At 43.0% G+C, this 17,191-nt stretch overlaps 1 protein-coding gene and 2 pseudogenes across 1 annotated transcript; 1 reads left to right on the forward strand and 2 right to left on the reverse strand.

Moving 5' to 3' along the window:
• Positions 1-924: 924 nt before the first annotated feature.
• On the reverse strand, positions 925-8,891 carry LOC149455773 (putative serine/threonine-protein kinase DDB_G0277449; annotated as a pseudogene).
• LOC149455774 (U2 spliceosomal RNA) lies at positions 4,210-4,325 on the forward strand (annotated as a pseudogene).
• A 4,344-nt stretch (positions 8,892-13,235) lies between the features above and the next one.
• On the reverse strand, positions 13,236-15,854 carry LOC149455775 (serine/threonine-protein kinase SBK1-like). The gene is made up of 3 exons (XM_089685863.1): positions 15,737-15,854; positions 14,684-14,886; positions 13,236-13,937 (listed from the first exon to the last, which is right to left on the reverse strand). Exons 1-3 carry the CDS (start codon positions 15,852-15,854, stop codon positions 13,236-13,238), a joined length of 1,023 nt encoding a protein of 340 aa, XP_089541989.1.
• Between the last annotated feature and the right edge of the window lie 1,337 nt (positions 15,855-17,191).

Below are 17,191 nucleotides of genomic sequence, written 5' to 3' on the forward strand. Positions count from 1 at the left end.
AATCCAATGTAATTCATGTTGTCCGGCAATGTTCATCCATATCAATCACGATGAATGACGCACATAGGCGGTGATCTGCCGACATGGCAAACCACTGCTCCTTCTAATCCTCTCACCCAAAAAGGATGAGGTTATGTTCCATTGTATAAATCCAACGTCATTCATGTTGTCCAGCAATGTTGATCCATATCAGTCACGATGATTGACGCACATAGGCGGTGATCTGCCGACATGGCAAACCACTGCTCCTTCTAATCCTCTCACCCAAAAAGGATGAGGTTATGTTCCATTGTATAAATCCAACATCATTCATGTCGTCTAGCAATGTTGATCTATATCAATCACGATGAATGATGCACATAGATGGTGATCTGCCGACATGGCAAACCACTGCTCCTTCTAATCCTCTCACCCAAAAAGGATGAGGTTGTGTTCCATTGTATAAATCCAACGTCATTCATGTCTTCCGGCAATGTTGATCCATATAAATCACGATGAATGACGCACATAGGCGGTGATCTGCCGACATGGCAAACCACTGCTCCTTCTAATCCTCTCACCCAGAATGGATGAGGTTATGTTCCATTGTATAAATCCAACGTCATTCCTATCATCTAGGAATGTTGATCCACTCATGATGAATGACGCATAAAGGTGTTGATCCGTGGTAAACCAACTGTCCTCTGATCTTCCGGCAGTTTTTTTATCTTGATGTGAATTCAGTTTCATTCATGTTGTCCAGCACTGTCGATCCATGTCAATCATGATGAATGATGCACAAAGGTGGTGATCTGCCTGCTATACACTGTAATAGCCTGCTATAAGCTGACTCTTTGCCCCAGGAAAGCAAAAGTTAGGTCATTCCTGTGACCCACAAGAGAAGTATGGTCTAACCTTGTGGTGATCTGTCCAAAAGAACGTGGCTCAATGCAGATGGTGCGAATGAGCCCTCATTCTTTCATTTCCTCTCCACCATCCTTCTCCATTTTGTGCTTTTGAAGCTGAAGCCATCGAACAATCTCTGTTGCTCTTCTGCAATTTTATTTTCTGTATTTCCTGTGTAGGGAATCAGTTCCTTCACATCAATTTGCTGATTTGTGTCGATTTGTGAGCGCAGACTTTCTTCTGGCATCTTCAATGGTGAGGTGGCCTTTCCTTTCTCCAGCTTCTTCCAGTAAATGGTACTGAAGAAGGGATGTTTTCGCAGTTGTTTTACTGCCTGCCGGCGATCGCTCGGATTTATTTCAAGAAGCTATAAAGAAAAAGAAATGAAATTTAGCATACGGTAGATTGTCACTAACAGAAACTGATCAATCAGCCAGTTTAGTGTCGGCTATTTCTTAAAAATAGAAAAAAAACACCTCAGAATGTCATATTTTAATTCCTTGGTGTAGTTTTCACTGAAGATATATATGTCTGTTGGAAGGATCAAAGTGAACATTTCTGAACCAGTGAATGAGTTCATCCAAAAGCTCATGGATAGTTCCTCTATTATTCTGACTCCCTGTGTGGTGAATATCTTGCTATACCGTGTGTATATAACACTTCCAGAAGTCGGATGCCCCCTGTGTGCTTTCTTACACCTGGTGATGTACTGGATACTAGAGAACGTTTTGCAAGCTTCTCTCATAAAGAACACTACACTAAGGATCTATAGCTTTTGCATAATTCTAATTGTAGAGTATACTTACTCTTTCAATGACATCTTGAAGTTCAGGATCCATGTCCCTCGGATAGAAGTGTCTCCTGAATCTGGCTTCACCTGGATGTGCTCCTGTGGCCATTTCGAATAAGATGACACCCAGTGACCAATAGTCAGACATAGCATCACAGGGTTTTCCTTGTAGAACCTGATAAAACAGAGAGTAAGATTAACTATAAAATAAAGCACACGATGAGCTGCACAGAGCAGTAATAATAGTTAACAATGGTTGGTGGGAATGACAGGTCACAGTGGGCCTCCTGTTGTTTTTTAGGTTTTTTGAGTCACCATCATTGTGGCTCTGCTCCTTTATCTCCAAAATTCTTGTTAGGTTCATAGATATTATAAGATAAAGATGGGAGCAGTAGAGGGGAAAAACAAGGGTGGTGTTATACTTACTTCTGGGGCCATATAGATTGGAGTACCGGCACAAGTAAATACTTTGTCGGATCCAAACACGTCGGCTTCTGAAAGGCCAAAGTCTGCAATTTTGACATGGCCGGAGCTGTCGAGCAGTATATTCTCGGGTTTCAAGTCTCTGTAAAAAAAAAAAAAAAAGGAGAGAGTTAGATTTACAGATCAAATGTTTAAAACCGTAATTCAACCAATACTAATAGTTCAGCTTTCAAGGGGTGCCAGCGGGTTAGATCCCCTTCTAACTTTCTGCACTGCTTTACGAATGGTAAGAGGAACCTCATGACCTTGGCTGTCAGCTTACTGCAGTGTAAGAAACCATATCAAATCACAGTTGGTCATTCTGCAATGCTTCAACATCTTTATTGAAAAGAAGGGATCAGAAACACTCCGCAGGCTTTCTTCCTGCGTCACCTTTTGCCCTTCTAGTGGGGGCATGATTACGTCCCACTAGAGGGTGATAAGTGTTAGAATTAGGCAGCCTGGGGAGTGTTTCTATCCACGTGTCTTTAATAAAGCCATAGACTCATTTCAGATTGACGGAGTGCACCTCAATATTGTTTCTTCTGCTGGTTTACGGGGATTGATGGGACCCAGAGCAAATTTTGCACCTGTGGCTGGTTTTGCTCAGCTGCTGAATGGGACATGGCACAGTGTTAGAACAGGACATCTACAATTGCAAATGTATGTAATATGGGGAAGTGAGACTCCCTTACTTAGGCTACGTTCACACTAGCGTTGTGTGCAGGCGGCAGAGAGGCCTCGGACAATTCTGCACATTGCAGCACATGGTGCTGTTCTAACGGGAGCGTTAGCGTCGCGGAAAAACGGACGCCCCTGGTCGAGTCAGGAGGCGTTGAAGCCTCCTATTCTAGTCTACGGTGCCGCTCCGCAAACGCACGGCCGGCGTTTGCGGTGCGGTGGCGACACGGTTGCGGGGCGTTTGCGGAGCGGTAACACCATTCAAACTTCATTATAGGCGTTTGTAACGCTCGGCAAAGCTTAGCAACCTCCGCTAAACCGCGCATGCGGCATTTGCGGAGCGTTAAAAGATGCTCCGCAAACGCCGGACCAATGCTTGCCAAACGCTATAGGGGCGTTTGGCAAGCGTTGGTAAAAAGAGTCGAGTGTGAACGAGCCCTTAGAGTCACAAAAGCTTCAGCAGCAGGGGACAGAACTGGCCATGGGCAATTCAACCCTTGTACACCCATCCACAACTAAAGTAGCAGTATTGGGTGGTGTTGTACTTTAATGAAGATTAGAAGATATGGAAGATCATGGTGGAGACACTTACCTGTGCATTATTCCTTGGCGGTGCAGATATTGTAGCGCGCAGAGAAGTTCTGCAGCAATAAATCTGTAAAAAAGGAGAAAAGGTCTACGATTATTGCACGTCTCACAGCATAAGTAAACAAATGATTAAGAGGTGATTTCTTCCAAGCCTTGCATGTCATAAGCAGCAATGTATTACTGTGATAATGACAGGCCCTGCTCTTTTCTTGGGTTTCTTTGGTTCTTAACCAGGGATTGGATCATAGTCACCTGATCTGTGGTATCTGACAACCATTGGCTAAGACCTGTGGGGTTGGAACATTGCTTGTGTGGGGTTGAAGATACAGCCTTGCACGCCAAGATAAACTAGAGGATATAACCGGTGTTTGGCAGATATCACATTAGGCTCGTGCTATGCAGGAGAGTGTTAGCAGATCAATGGTGCTACTAAATTTGCTGGTGACCAGTCACTAGGAGTAGCAACTGATCATTAATCAGCTTGGACAAATAGCTCCCTATGCTATACAGTTAGCATGCTTTAGAATCTTGTAGGGATTAGTTGCATCTGATTGAAGGAGTGTGTGATTATGTGAGATTGATGTCTACAAACTGCATTACAGAGTACTTTGCTGACGGCTGAAAAAGGCTAGGCTAGGGGGTAAACGGAAGATGAGTATGTGTATGGGGGGCAGTGAAGGTTCTTTCCTGATGAAGGCTTACTGAGGTGGGTCGGTGTGGGTGATCTTTTAGTTTAAATGAAGAGAGCAAAATAGGAATTCATTTTTTTGTTAAATCATACTTATCTAGGTGCGTGCAGCATCAGTCCGATCTCGGCCTTTTGGCTAAGATCAAGTGTAGTATCTGTTCTTATCAGTGTCCAGTGGGGGTGCTACCGACCATTCTAGTTTACGGGGATGGTTGTTGTACAGTACCCTCACTGGTATGATGGGGGTCCGGAAGGCTAGTACCGGAGGGACAGAAACCAGGGAGCGCCATGATTCGTTCTGGGGCCTTGGGAGTAATTCCTCTGGGGAGACCGGAAAGACCCAGTTCCTCCTGGTTTGAGCATGCTACCTTGGTCTGGCCTGGGGCTGAGGAGGCAAAAAGTCCGCAAACTCAGTGCCCCCTGAGGAGACGCGCTCAGGGGTGTCACTAGTAACACTTGGGTGTGGGACCCCACGGTGTGAAGATGACACATGGCCACTGTTTTTACACTCTTTTTTGCACAGCGCCCTAAGGACCAGGTCTTTTGGCTAAGTCCAGGGCAATTTTTGCTACGGGCCTCAGGGCCTGGTCTGTGCACTATTAGGCACGGTACCACTTTTTTATTTTTATTCTATTTATTTATTCACTCCCACGTTTTGTCACTTTTTGCTTTCTTATGTGTGTGTTTTTCACGGATGGAGGGTGTGGGTCCTCGGGCCTTACCTGAAGTCTAGGGGGAGGATGTGTGGCCATACGGTTCCTTCCTCCCCTGATCCCTAGGGGGTTTTCTCTTCGGGAGAACCCCCTTGCCTAGTACTGGATGTCCGGCTTCGGCTGGGCATAAGGAACGGTGGTCCACCAGGCCTTTTGGCCAGGAGGACCAAATGGGAACCTTGTCCCTGTCAGGAGCTTCGTGCCCCGGGGGATCGGGTGAACGGTCCAGCCCTTTCGGGGGTAGGACAAACACACCCCTAAGTGCACGTTTTTCGTGTGTGTGTTTCTGCACTTGCACTTTTTTGCGGACACTTACGGGTTTTTTCGTTACAGTCTCACGTTTGCGGACTTAAAAAAAAAAAAAAAAAAAAAAAATCAGTCCGATGCAGCATCTGTCTATGGCCGGTTTTAAGGGTGAGCACTCAACAATCACTTGACAGCTGATTGCGGAGTTCTCACTCAGTCAGCGCTCACTCCGAACAGAGAGCGGTGACTGTCAGTCAGCGTTTCTGCTCTTCCCCACCCCGCCAACTTAATGGAGCACTGGATTGTGGAGTGGAGGGAGCAACTGGCTCAGGCTCTCAACGGATCGTTGAGCTGGGTTCCGCTCCAGATTTTGGGGCAGATCCTTATTTTAAAGTCGGGATCTTTCCCCAGCCTGGACCGGCTGAGTGACATCAGCCGACAGCAGGCTTCAGCCCGCTGTCAGCTGAAAACGGGTCAAGGAGCTTTGTCTGTACTTCTCCTTTAAGATTCATTCTGTAATTACTATATGCAAATCCTTCATCATGACTGTTAACCCTCACCCTTCTCTTAGGCCATATTAACACCTTGGTGTTCTGGGAAATGCATGAAAAATGTGCTAAGATGCAAATCACACTTGTGGTGCCATTAATTCTTAATGGCACTTCACATGCGGGTAGCAGTTGTGTGGCCAAACGCACCAAAATGTACATTGCAAAATTGTGAGGCTCGCGGACAAAGAAAAGTACATGAGCTACTTTGGTGCATTTGTCACGCATAAGGCAGCTCACGTAAGTGAATAGGCTGCCCTATGCTGTTGCACGACTAATGTGCAAAAAAAGCCCAAAATAAAAAGGTTGAATGGTGCGGGTATGAATGCAGCCTTAGACGGAATCTTTGTAAGTCTTACCTTATGGTGTTAGTTGGTAATGGAGCAGAAGACTTGATCAGGTCGCGTAGTTCTCCTCCTCTCATGTATTCCATAACAAAGAAGAGATTTTCCTGTAAAAGAAAGAGAAAAATAAGTCGGTTCCAAAAGGTCAAGTGGATGTGAAGTTTGTGTTTTGGTGGAAATGCAGAAATATAGGGATGTCTGGACATGGTAGACGGTTCAGGAGTTTAACGCATCTTCAAACTCAAGAATAAAAATGTCATCTATTTCAGCTTACACCAGTGCTCAGCTATGGAGGCTGTACTAGTGTTCTTCTTTTCAGCATGTCTTCCTTTATTTTCCCCTTGTAATCCTACCACTAATCTACTTCTTGTCCTAGGGTGACTACGCTCACTTACTATTCTCTATGTCTATGGAGGTGCCGTATTGTCATCCTAGGACAATAAGTATGCCTCTCCCCATCCTTAAGAACACCTCTCCCCATCCTCATCTCTATAACATACGGGGAGCTGTGTTGTAGTTCACAGAGGAGAAGTGAGCGGGGCTGATAAGACTGCTTAGGATGACTCAGGACAGCGCTGGAATTCTGACAGGATCACAAGTGTTTTTCTGCACTTATTAAACAGATATAACAACACGCTCTGCTTGATCTATTTAATAGACCAAGTGTGAACAAACAAGAAATGTTCAGTATTGGCTTTCCATCCACTTTAAGACTAAGTTAACGCGATGCTTGGCAGGAACTTTCAATGTATGGTGAACGTCATTCCTCTGTGGGTAAGCAATATATAGAAGCCATTAACATGCAAACATGTTGTGACAGGTTCTATTGAAGTGACTCTATCATGAGAGAAGTTCAAGGACTATACCTGATCCAAGTCAGTGACTCCGACAGCAAAGCCAAAGTAAGAGCAGGACGGCTGGGGAGAACCAGAATTCCCCAAATTCTGCATTGGCAGCCACCATAACTCTCTCATGTCTTAGCCTCTTTGAAGCTGGACCATCCCTCCTTTTTTTCTGGTTTTGGGATTTATTTCTAGGTCTGTGCTGGACTTGGAGTCCAAATGGATAACATGGATGTGATTTGATGAGTGAGTGATTGATAGGAATGTGAAACTTACTTCTGTTTGGAAGGTTCCATAGGCGTGTGTACAAAAGGAACTCCGTCCAACTTTTTCCAGTATCTGTCTCTCTACGAGGACACTTTTCGGTTCTTCTTGCAGTAATTTCCTCTTCTGTACCACCTTGACTGCCAGTTTCTTGTTGGTGGCAGGATGGGATGCCAGGGCGACCTAAAAAACACAGGACACAAATGATTAGAAGCAATTCAGCTCCGGGTTCTGAAAAGGTTACCTCTGGGTCCAGCAGCAACCCCCCCAGCCTGGCTACGATTGTTAGTCTTAGTTTGAAAACAGTTTATAGAACGGGGAGTCAGCAGGATTTTGTGCAAGTTTTCAGTGGTTTTGACTGTTAGTCAGTAACTTCTAGACTGTTAGGGATTGGGGATAGCTTTCAATAGGCTTTTAGCAAGCCGCAGTAGGCTTTTAGCAAATCACAGCCAGCGCTCACTCTGAAGTCTGTATTCAGCGTTCATAAATTGGGGCTAAAGGCTATGAAGCTGTGCAGCCAAACGTTATGCAATCTGCTATATACAGTTTAAATGTACGTCAGCTTATTTCCTTATATACCAAAGGATTTGTAATTCTGTCTTGCATCTTTTTGTGTATTACACCCCCGACAGACAGTACACCACTAAACATGACTTAGTGTGTAAGCCTGGATTCACTCTACTCGCGTTGCATCCATGTAACACAGTAAACGCACTGGAGATGATGTGCGTTGGCATGCTATTTTTTCATGAGTGGTGTAAAATACCAGTATTGTAGCTTTCTTAAAGCACATTGCATTTACATGCATTCTATTCCAATGTAACCGAGCGCCAACTAATGTATCACACTGGTGTAAACTGGTCCTATGGGGAAAGCATGGATTTCAGCTTGGCATTGAGCAGCACAGCTCAGTGTGTGTAGTGTAAATGGGAAGCGGTAAGGAATAGAGTGGTGTGACCTCCACCTACGACCTACTATTTGCCGACTGGCAATAATAATAACCACTAACTCGCAGTGCATTAAACCCTCTGTTCATAAATCTTTGATTACTTACCTTTCCGTAACTACCTTGACCGAGTATTTTATGAAAGATAAAGCTGTCAAGATTAAAGTCGGCTGGCGGATGCATTTCTAATTTGGTGCCAGGCACATCCCTGACTACCTTGTTGTCATTCTCACCGGCTGCCCGGTTGACTGGTTGTCTGACAGCCTCATCGACGGGCTTGCTAACAGCCTCATCGACTAGCTCGCTGACAACCCCAACGACGGCCTCGTTGGCTGACTTGCTGACAACTTCAGCGACTCTCTCGCTGACTACCTCGCCGACTATATCGCTGACAACCTGGTGAAATCTATCGCTGACTACCTCGACGAGCTGTTGATCATTCTTGCTTGTCTCATCAGCAGCGATCTTCCTTTTCTTATTTGGAGGTGCAGAGAAAATTGGATCTGATGCTGGCCTCTTGTTATTCCTCTTGGGCAATATGACAGCACATGGTGTTTTGGCCCAACTCGGTGCATGACCGCATCGTCCCTGTTTTGCTGGTCTTTCTTCCTCAGCAGATTGGTTGGATCTGCGCTTCTTTCCTCTGTTCATGGCACTCTCCTCTTTGGAACTCTTTCCCTCTCCAGAATTCTTCCTCCCATCAGAGTTCCCATGTTTGCTTTCCCGATTTTTGGGGAATTGCTGAGGTGTCTCCACCTTCAACCCACTATGTGATAAAGTGGGCTTATCCAAATCATCTACAAAAGGTCTCCCTATGATGGTATTCCAGGTGACCTCCTGTCTGTTCTTATATGGATGATATCGGAAACGTAGTTTTGGCCTGGTCCACTTCATTATAACACGTTATAATGAGATCTCACAGAGCACAAAAAAAGGAGTGTGTTCACTATCGCTAGCAGAAGCACACTGACTGTCTGTGGCTGCGCTGCCTGTGGACTGAGTTTCCGTGGTTGCTAGGATACCAACCGGAAACAAAATTCAAATGATTTTTCTGCCAACTGCCGTTTTCCACAGCGAGGCTCCAATTTTTTTTTAGCAGAGTGACAATCACAGAGCTCAGTATTCTGTCCTGGATATATGAAATCCAACACAAAGAGAAATCTGTGTTGCACCTAATACACAGGTAAAGCTTAAAGAAGCCTGCTTTTGGGGTCCTTTCCAATGATGTAGGCAGGTGTCAATAGTGCTGCTTGTAACACACTGAAATACATCAACAAGCTAGGTTTGTTTTTTGAATATGGGCTCATTTGTAATGTCTGTGCTATCAGTATCAGTGAGCACCATTGGGGATCAGTGTGCCTGGTTAGAGCCAAACTCAGCCCCGATGTTTGGTGTGTGTAACATGTGTGTAACATGTAACCAAAGACAAACCTTTTTCTCTGGATCATACAGTACAGGACACGGGACTTGTATTCATAGACCATGAGATCTATTTTGGGCAGCCTCAGGTCAGGGGTTGTTTACAAGAATGCCAACTGTCAGTGGTGAGGGGTGAGGGGTTAGATCCACTGTCATATTTGTATTGCTGGCTGTATCCCCATTAGAGAAATGGACTCTCTCTCATGATTTCCATAAAGAGAGATTCATAGAAAATGTTTCATCCCAACTCTTATCATTGCCCACAGCAACCAATCAGCTTGCAGCTTTTATTTTTCCCCACACAGGTTAGAAAATGGAAATGTAAAGGCTAATTGGCTGTGCTCCAGTGAAGACTAATTAATCCCCCCCCCCCCCCCCCCCCAGTATGTCACAATTCTGAGATATTGACCAATTAACAGATGGAAGGAAATACATCATTTTTAGTGGAATTGTTGGCACATTTTCCATGTGCCAAGTCAACCAAATTCTGTATGCCTATTTAATTAGCGCTTGCTGTGACAACATCATAAAAGTGATTCCTGCCATTTTATTACTTGCTCTTGTGGGGGTGTTGGGGCGCCAGATCCAAGCATGCTTATGTTGGCGCACGGGAACGGTCACTGAAGTATAGCACTTGTCATGTGATTTGGCGCAGCTGGTGCAACACCACATAGAACTTGTCTTATACCATTCCACAATTTAGAGCACGGAATATGCAGCAATATTCTCACCACAAAACCGGCGTATTTCCCTTTTTTTTGTAGTTCTCCCGGTGTGACCCCCTTGAAGATATTGTCTTTGTGGGGGCCAGTGTTTTATCTGAGTGCGACATGCCTGCCCCAGACCATCCAGATGTCTGTGTAATGTCCTGTTATGTAATCAGCCTGTCCTTTTTTTATCTATGTAACCAAGCAACAGGAGATGCCTGAGATCTCTGGATAGGGGGGCTTGGGGGGATTACAGTACAGTGGCTTGTCAGGGCCCAGGAATGGGGTTGTGAAAGGAGACCTGTGGGGGTACACAGGTGTGAACAGCACAGTGACCTGTCAGGGTTCAGGGATTGGGGTGTGAGGGGAGAGCTCTGGGGATACATGGGGTATAGTACAGTGACCTGTGGGACTCACAGATCAGGGTGTGGGGGCAGAACTATATGGGTACAGGGGTGTAAAGTACAGTGACCCTATCGGGGCACTAGTTCTAGTGACACCCCATTTTTTCATCACTTTGAGAGAGTTTCTCTCACTTCGGGTATTGGCTATGGGACAGGAAGTGAAGGGAAATCTCCCTATGGGACACAAATGGCCGAAAAACAACCTGACAGGTGTTCTAACCTTCCCTTACTCTATCTAAAGTGAAAAAAGAAAGTTTTGTCTTAGATTTACTTTAAGGGCTCATTCACATGGGCACTCAGCTCCATACAGCAAGAAGAGGCATTTCTTAGGTTTCCTGCCCCAGTGCTGCGCTGTGTGCAGGCACCCCATACAAAGTGAATGGCCACACATTGGCTGTATGGACTTGCGCAGTTTGACAGGTATGAAGGGCCAGGTGCAGCTCCTGTGCGTCCGGGTGCGTTCACCTTTCAAACTTGGCTGTGCTGGTGAGTCCATACAGCAAACAGCTCAGAACTAGTACATAAAGTAAACAGATGTTACTTGACGAGCGCCTATGTGATTGAGCCCCAAGGTTTACAGTCTTTTCTAGTATATGATGACCCCTCACAGTGCATGTTATGAAGGAAGTAGAGAATCTACTCAGTGGCCCTGCATTGTATGCAGTAAAAAGAAGCTGAGGGGATAAAGGCCGGTGCGAGTATCCTGCGACCCAGGTTGTGGTTTAGAGGACCTTTGGTTAAGTGGGGGTCTTTGTTCAGTCTTCATACGTAGATTTAGGAGACGTTATGGCGGTCAGTTACACTTTCACTGTATTGCTTATATTTGCGGTGACTTGTGTTCTACATGCTGGTTCGATGTATAACCTTCCCAGTGAGGATAAAGGCCTAGTTCACCTTTACCAAAAAAACTAGCTATGTAGATAAAAACAAAGTGTTCAGCTCTGACTAAAGTGAAATAATACCCTTGCTATAGATGTGGGCCATTTATGTACCTTATCTGCACGGGCATGTTTTTTTTGGTAAATGTGAAGTAACCCTTTAATGACTTGGAATATGCTGGATCTTCACGTAGGTTGCCATTTGACCCTAGGCCAGGCATGGTGTGGTATGGGCTGGTTACCTTTTCCAGAAAATAGCCGGTGCAGTCTGGGGGCTCCAGCCCATATTAAAAAAAACTGCAGCTTTGTAAAATGTTCATTCATGTTATTGTCATATTCTTCTCATACTTATGGACTATGGTTTAAGTCTATATGGACATTTTGTTACTGTTTTTGAAAAATTTCTACTAACCTTTATGTATATTTGAGGAGTTTTTTTTTCACATTGAGATTTGACCTATCCTCAACCTCGATCACTCTTCAGAGGTGTGAGGGTCTTCATAGGGCTCATGGATAATGCATGACATTTTAGGTTAATTTGACCACATATAATGGTTTCTTACACGTATTTATGATTACTGCACTCAGTTTATTCAATTAATTTTTTTCAAATTTTGATCGCCCTTCAGAGGGGTGAGGGTCTTCATAGGGCATATGTATGTAATTATTTAGTGTTTTATTTTCAATTTTTGATCGCTTTTTAGAGGTGCAAAGGTTTCTATAGTGCTCACAAAGTTTTAAGGGTTCACCTAGCACAGTATCCATTTGAATTGGTCTTTTAAGAGACTATATCCTCATATACTTGCAGCTTTGTGACTTCAGTTGATTGGGGATTTGCGCAGTTTACATAAATAATGTATTGTCAACGTTAAAGTGTTACTAAACCCCAGACCCTGCATTCACTATATACGGTCTCCCACAGTACACTAAACATGGAAATCCAATTATTTTAGTAAATATAAACTGCTCATCAGCAGTTAGAGCAGTCTTGTGACTTCTATCAGTGTCCAGCTGAGCACTGATTAAAGCTTGTAGGAGGAGTTTTGCATTTTGCTTTAGGAGGATGCAGAACCCCTGACCTCTGTCTGGACAGTGCTGATTGGCCCTGTTAATCACATGCACTCTCCTAAGAAAAAAAAAAGAACCCTAGTAATACATACCAAACTGAGCATGTGCAGAGTGACTCCGCACAATGTCTTAAGAGGGGGACACTGAAAGAAGGAGAGGATCAGAGAAATCAGGATCAAACTACATTTTTACACAATGCAGAGGATTAACCCCGTAGGTTCCACAGGGAGTATAACAAGCATGCTTTACTGCATATACAGACTGATTTTACTGTTGTGGGTTTTGTAACACTTTTTCAATCTGTGTTGAAGGAGAAATAAGAGGCAGAGCAAAAATAGATGAATTACACGATACAAAAGGTATAACCAGTACTTAGAATTTATTGCATTCTATACCTGGTGCAGTGATTGCATTGACACTATAGATACAAACGCATGGAGACGGCAACATGAATTGTAGTTGAGGTAGTTGCTTTTCAAAGAGGTAGTGATGAGGCCCGGTGACATCACGGTGCAAAGTCCACATCTCAGAAAAACCTTTGAAATAGTCACAAGGTAAATGCTTGTCCCTGCTCCTTCTATCTCACCACTTCAGTAATATTTTTGAGATGACGGTGATGGTTTGAGCTGGGCAGAGAAGCTCTGCAACTATTCTCCTCCTTTTAGGACAATAATTGGGGTCCGTTTAGACTTCAACTTCAGAGCTTAGGTACTGCTGGTCTCTTTCAAAAGAAGCACTGCTGAGATTTTAACTGCAGCAAATTCAAGAGCCGGAATAATTGATCACAATGTATTCAATGTCACCGTGATTTTCTATTATAATTATTTCCTCTTCACTCTCCAGCACAATGACTTCTACCTCACTGTCCTTTGCTGCAATATCCTCCTCTTCCTTCTGCTCCACAAGATCCATGGTTTCTTGGGTGGCAACTTCAAAGTTCCAAGGAAAATGAAGAAAATCTAGAACAACTCTGACTTGGTTCCTGCAGCTGGGGTCTTGGGCAAGAAGTATGTGAAATAAATCTTGAGCCCTCCTGCTGACATTCTCCCAACCACTTGGTGGTGGAACATGGTCAGAGTTGTTCTGCCAGTAAATAAACCTTTGAAACCATAGATCTTGAGCTGAAGCTGTTTCCCATGGATAGTTTCCAGTGAGAAGAACATACAATACAATACCAAGGGCCCAGATGTCAACACTAGGATCCACCACAATTGACTCCCTGTGCTCCAGTTCACAAAGTTCCGGGGACATGAATGTGTTGAGGGGTGCCATTGATGGAACAACTGTACCGGCAAACTGAGTCAGTCCAAAGTCACTTAATTTCACATTATGACATCTCTTGTCCATAAGTAAAATATTGTCCGGCTTTAGGTCCCTATGCACCAGGTTTTTGCTGTGCATATATTCAAGAGCCTGGGTAAGCTGTAGTGCACACCGTTTGACCAGCTTTTCTGGAATTCCCATCTGGAAAAGTTAAAACAATTAATTATATGATATTTGGCTTTAAAATAACACTATTTTACTAAAAAATAATATTCAATAATATCAAATTCAATACAACGTTGGTTACTTTTTAAATCTGCAGATGGAATTCTATGTGAACATCAGTGCAACCGATCTCCAACTACTTCAGCAATAATTGGGCAATGAAGGAAATATGGGAGGTCTAACTGGTTTTAAATTTTACCTCTGGCTTAAACACCAGACTAACCTTTAATATAGAATGGTGAAGGATCACAACCTGTATCGTGATTGTTATCTGTGTGCCCACTAGGAAGGGAGGTGGGGAAGGAGGGATGTAATCTCTATTTTTGTCTTTCTGCTTTTAAAGACAAAATTAATGGCGAATGCAAATTTTACAGTTGTCACAGAACAAGAGATGAGGGGAAATCATCCAATGGGGACAACTGTTTAAGAGGGGAATTCCCCTAACGTTGTAGACTTCCTACTACCTCCTGTTCCAACTTCTTGATTGGATTAAGGAAAATCTTGCCCAGATGGTGCAGAGAAAATAGCTGACTGGGGATTTTAGCCCTTCCTTAGTTCTCTCCAACCAGGCCAACAATATTTGGTATAAATGCATGCAATATATAGAAAGTATCATCCATGACAAAACACCAGTTTCTATTAATCTCCAGGATCCCTAGGACAAATTTATAGAATTAGCAAGCAAATGCTAAAGTGTCAGCTACTTCATTAGCTTTACTTACCCCTGGCTGGATGATGGAGTGAAGAGATCCAGCAGGTGCCAATTCCTGGCTGATCATGTAACAGTCTGAGTTTTCCAGAATTCTCGAATGGGTAGATATTATGCCCTCGTGTCCAGTAACAAAGAGTGACATGCAAACTTCATGAAGAAAGGCCTCTAGTCTGGTTCGCTCCTTTTTTACCTTTTTTAGGGCAACAAGGCTACCTGTTAAAGAGGAGGGAAAAAAAGTTGATTACAATAAGACTTGGACATCTAAAACTCTGGGTGATGTCCAATACTTGAGCCCATTCATTTTACATAGACTGGATGCTTTTCTTCAAAATGTAGCCGTCTTCTCTAGGCCCTCGCTAGCAGTGAGATATGTAGCTGCCCATGCAGCTAGATCTATTGTCCCTTCCCATCTAAATGCCAAGTGTCTAGGTTGTGCATAGTGGACCATCAGTTTATAGTCAAATCTGTTACATACTTAGCTGCCTATGACCCACTATAACTGTGTGTGATCATCATGAATCTGTCATGAGAGAAAAAGGAAGCCTGCTTTTGGTGAGCTCTTCTTCAAATTGCCAATTACCTGGCTGCCATATTGAATCTACCCAATTGAATTTATAGAATCCCTGACCTGGAACCTGTATGCAAATATGTACTTTTGTAAAATATCAAGGCTTGCTCTGTGGCATAACAACCAGTAGCTAGCACTTTCAGGAGGAGTTCAAAAAATGTGGCCTTCATGTTTTACTCATGGCAGGTTGTTAAAGATATGCAAAAGGACCAACTCAAGAAATTGATAACAGGTGGAAAGGCTTTTGTTTTCTGTAGGAACAATGCCAGCTGCCTGAATGGGATTTTGCACTGTTCAACCAGTTTTTATATTTTGTTAGTGCTGAATTAGATCTTTGTGCATCATGGTCTTTTCCCCAAATTTATGCAACAAAACCCCTACCTCTAATAAGGTCATTTAATCAGTAAAGATGCTAATGTTTGTGCTATCTGTTCTAGATGTTCAAATGGTCTGCAAATTAGAAATTTTTTTGTAATTATTTAAGAATTCACTTACCCAGTTCCCTGTCAACAGCCATCACAACTTCTCCATAACTACCCTCGCCAAGATGTCCCAGGATTTCGTATCGCTCTTCTCCAATTGTTTCATTCTCACAAGTTAGGTGGGCTGCCATTGTGAATATAGCAATATCAGATGTTCTGTGCAGAAATCGGTATCCAAAAGATCTTGAGGACCCTAAGAAGATATGTGAGGTCCACAAACTATCTTTTGTCTTTTTATAGAGAAGTTGAGCCAGGATTCAAGCCAGGAAACCACAAACCTTCATTAGAATGCAAATTGAGGCATCACTTGAACTTAACCAATCAAGGTGATTCCTTTCTGTTTGTGTCTACAGGTTCAGGTCACAAGAGGTAGTAGGGAGTGGGCATGTCTTTATTGTCCCAGGTTTTAGATTGCTAATGTTGAAATTTGGGCCTCTGAGGAAATTTGACATGTTCAAATTAAAACTTGGCGAGATTAGCTCTATGCAAACTGGTGTTGTAGAGGATGTCAACTATTGGTTGGAAATGACCAATTCTCACTACTCTGGTCTTGGTATTAAATATCTTCTGTTCCAATGATTTATTGGAACTTTTAATTTCTTTAAAGTTTCATAAACCATTTTATGACTATAGTGTCACTCCTAATATAGTGTACTACAGAAATCTAAGTAATATCTTGGTCAGAGCTCCAATTAGCCTGTGTACTGCTGGTTTGTTGGGTTGTACAGGGTTTTTATGCTAAACCTTGATATTCTAACAAAAGGTTATTCAAATATATATCTGAATGATTAGGCTTCTACTGATTAGTATCAACACCTCATCCCTACTACAGAACATTTACTAACCATCACACATTTTATAATTTTTATTTTAATGCAATGCTTGAACAAAAATGTACAAATCTAAATAACAAAGTATTGTTCAATGGTGTGTAACAAATATATTAAATAAAATGATCTCCTATACAGTGAGGGAGCCTTGCTCAGTTCTGTAATACTAGAAGTTTTTTTTTTCTTTTTTTAAAATAGAGCAAAACTATTTGGGGGGGGGGGGGGGAGGGGGATAGAGTAAGGCTACCTTCACTTGTATGCAGGTTGAGTTTCTCCATTGCATTTTGTGTTTTTTGCACCTGTGTTTTTGATGCAATTTTGTTTTATTTTTCTTGTAGCTAGGCAGATTTAAAACTCATCAAAAATGCACTACATGCTTCTATGCAGCACTTCCATTGACATCTATAGAACCAAAAAACTCAACTTTTGGATTCCCAGATAGAAATGATAAACTGACAAATATCCGAACCTTCTTTCACTCTATCCAAAATAAACAAAAGTTTTGCCTTTCAGTTATTTTTAAATTGTGTATACACCTTTGGCTACTTGGTGAAACAAGGGCTTTAGTTTAGCCATTTATAGGCTATTAAATATCTAAATGGTTGCATATATAAGATTATGATTTGCATATTAAGGTT

The sequence above is a fragment of the Staurois parvus genome, unplaced genomic scaffold (assembly GCF_062004578.1).
Source record: "Staurois parvus isolate SC_StPar_1 unplaced genomic scaffold, SC_StPar_1.0 ptg000388l, whole genome shotgun sequence".
Classification (NCBI taxonomy): Eukaryota; Metazoa; Chordata; class Amphibia; order Anura; family Ranidae; genus Staurois; species Staurois parvus.

What these genes read in the sequence shown, in the direction of transcription:
- LOC149455775 (XM_089685863.1), bottom strand. Translation starts at nt 15,854, where the DNA reads ATGGCAGCCCACCTAACTTGTGAGAATGAAACAATTGGAGAAGAGCGA. An exon ending in GGCTGTTGACAGGGAACTGG is followed by an intron (nt 14,887 to 15,736) that starts GTAAGTGAATTC and finishes CCTCTTTAACAG; the next exon opens with GTAGCCTTGTTGCCCTAAAA. An exon ending in ACTCCATCATCCAGCCAGGG is followed by an intron (nt 13,938 to 14,683) that starts GTAAGTAAAGCT and finishes TAACTTTTCCAG; the next exon opens with ATGGGAATTCCAGAAAAGCT.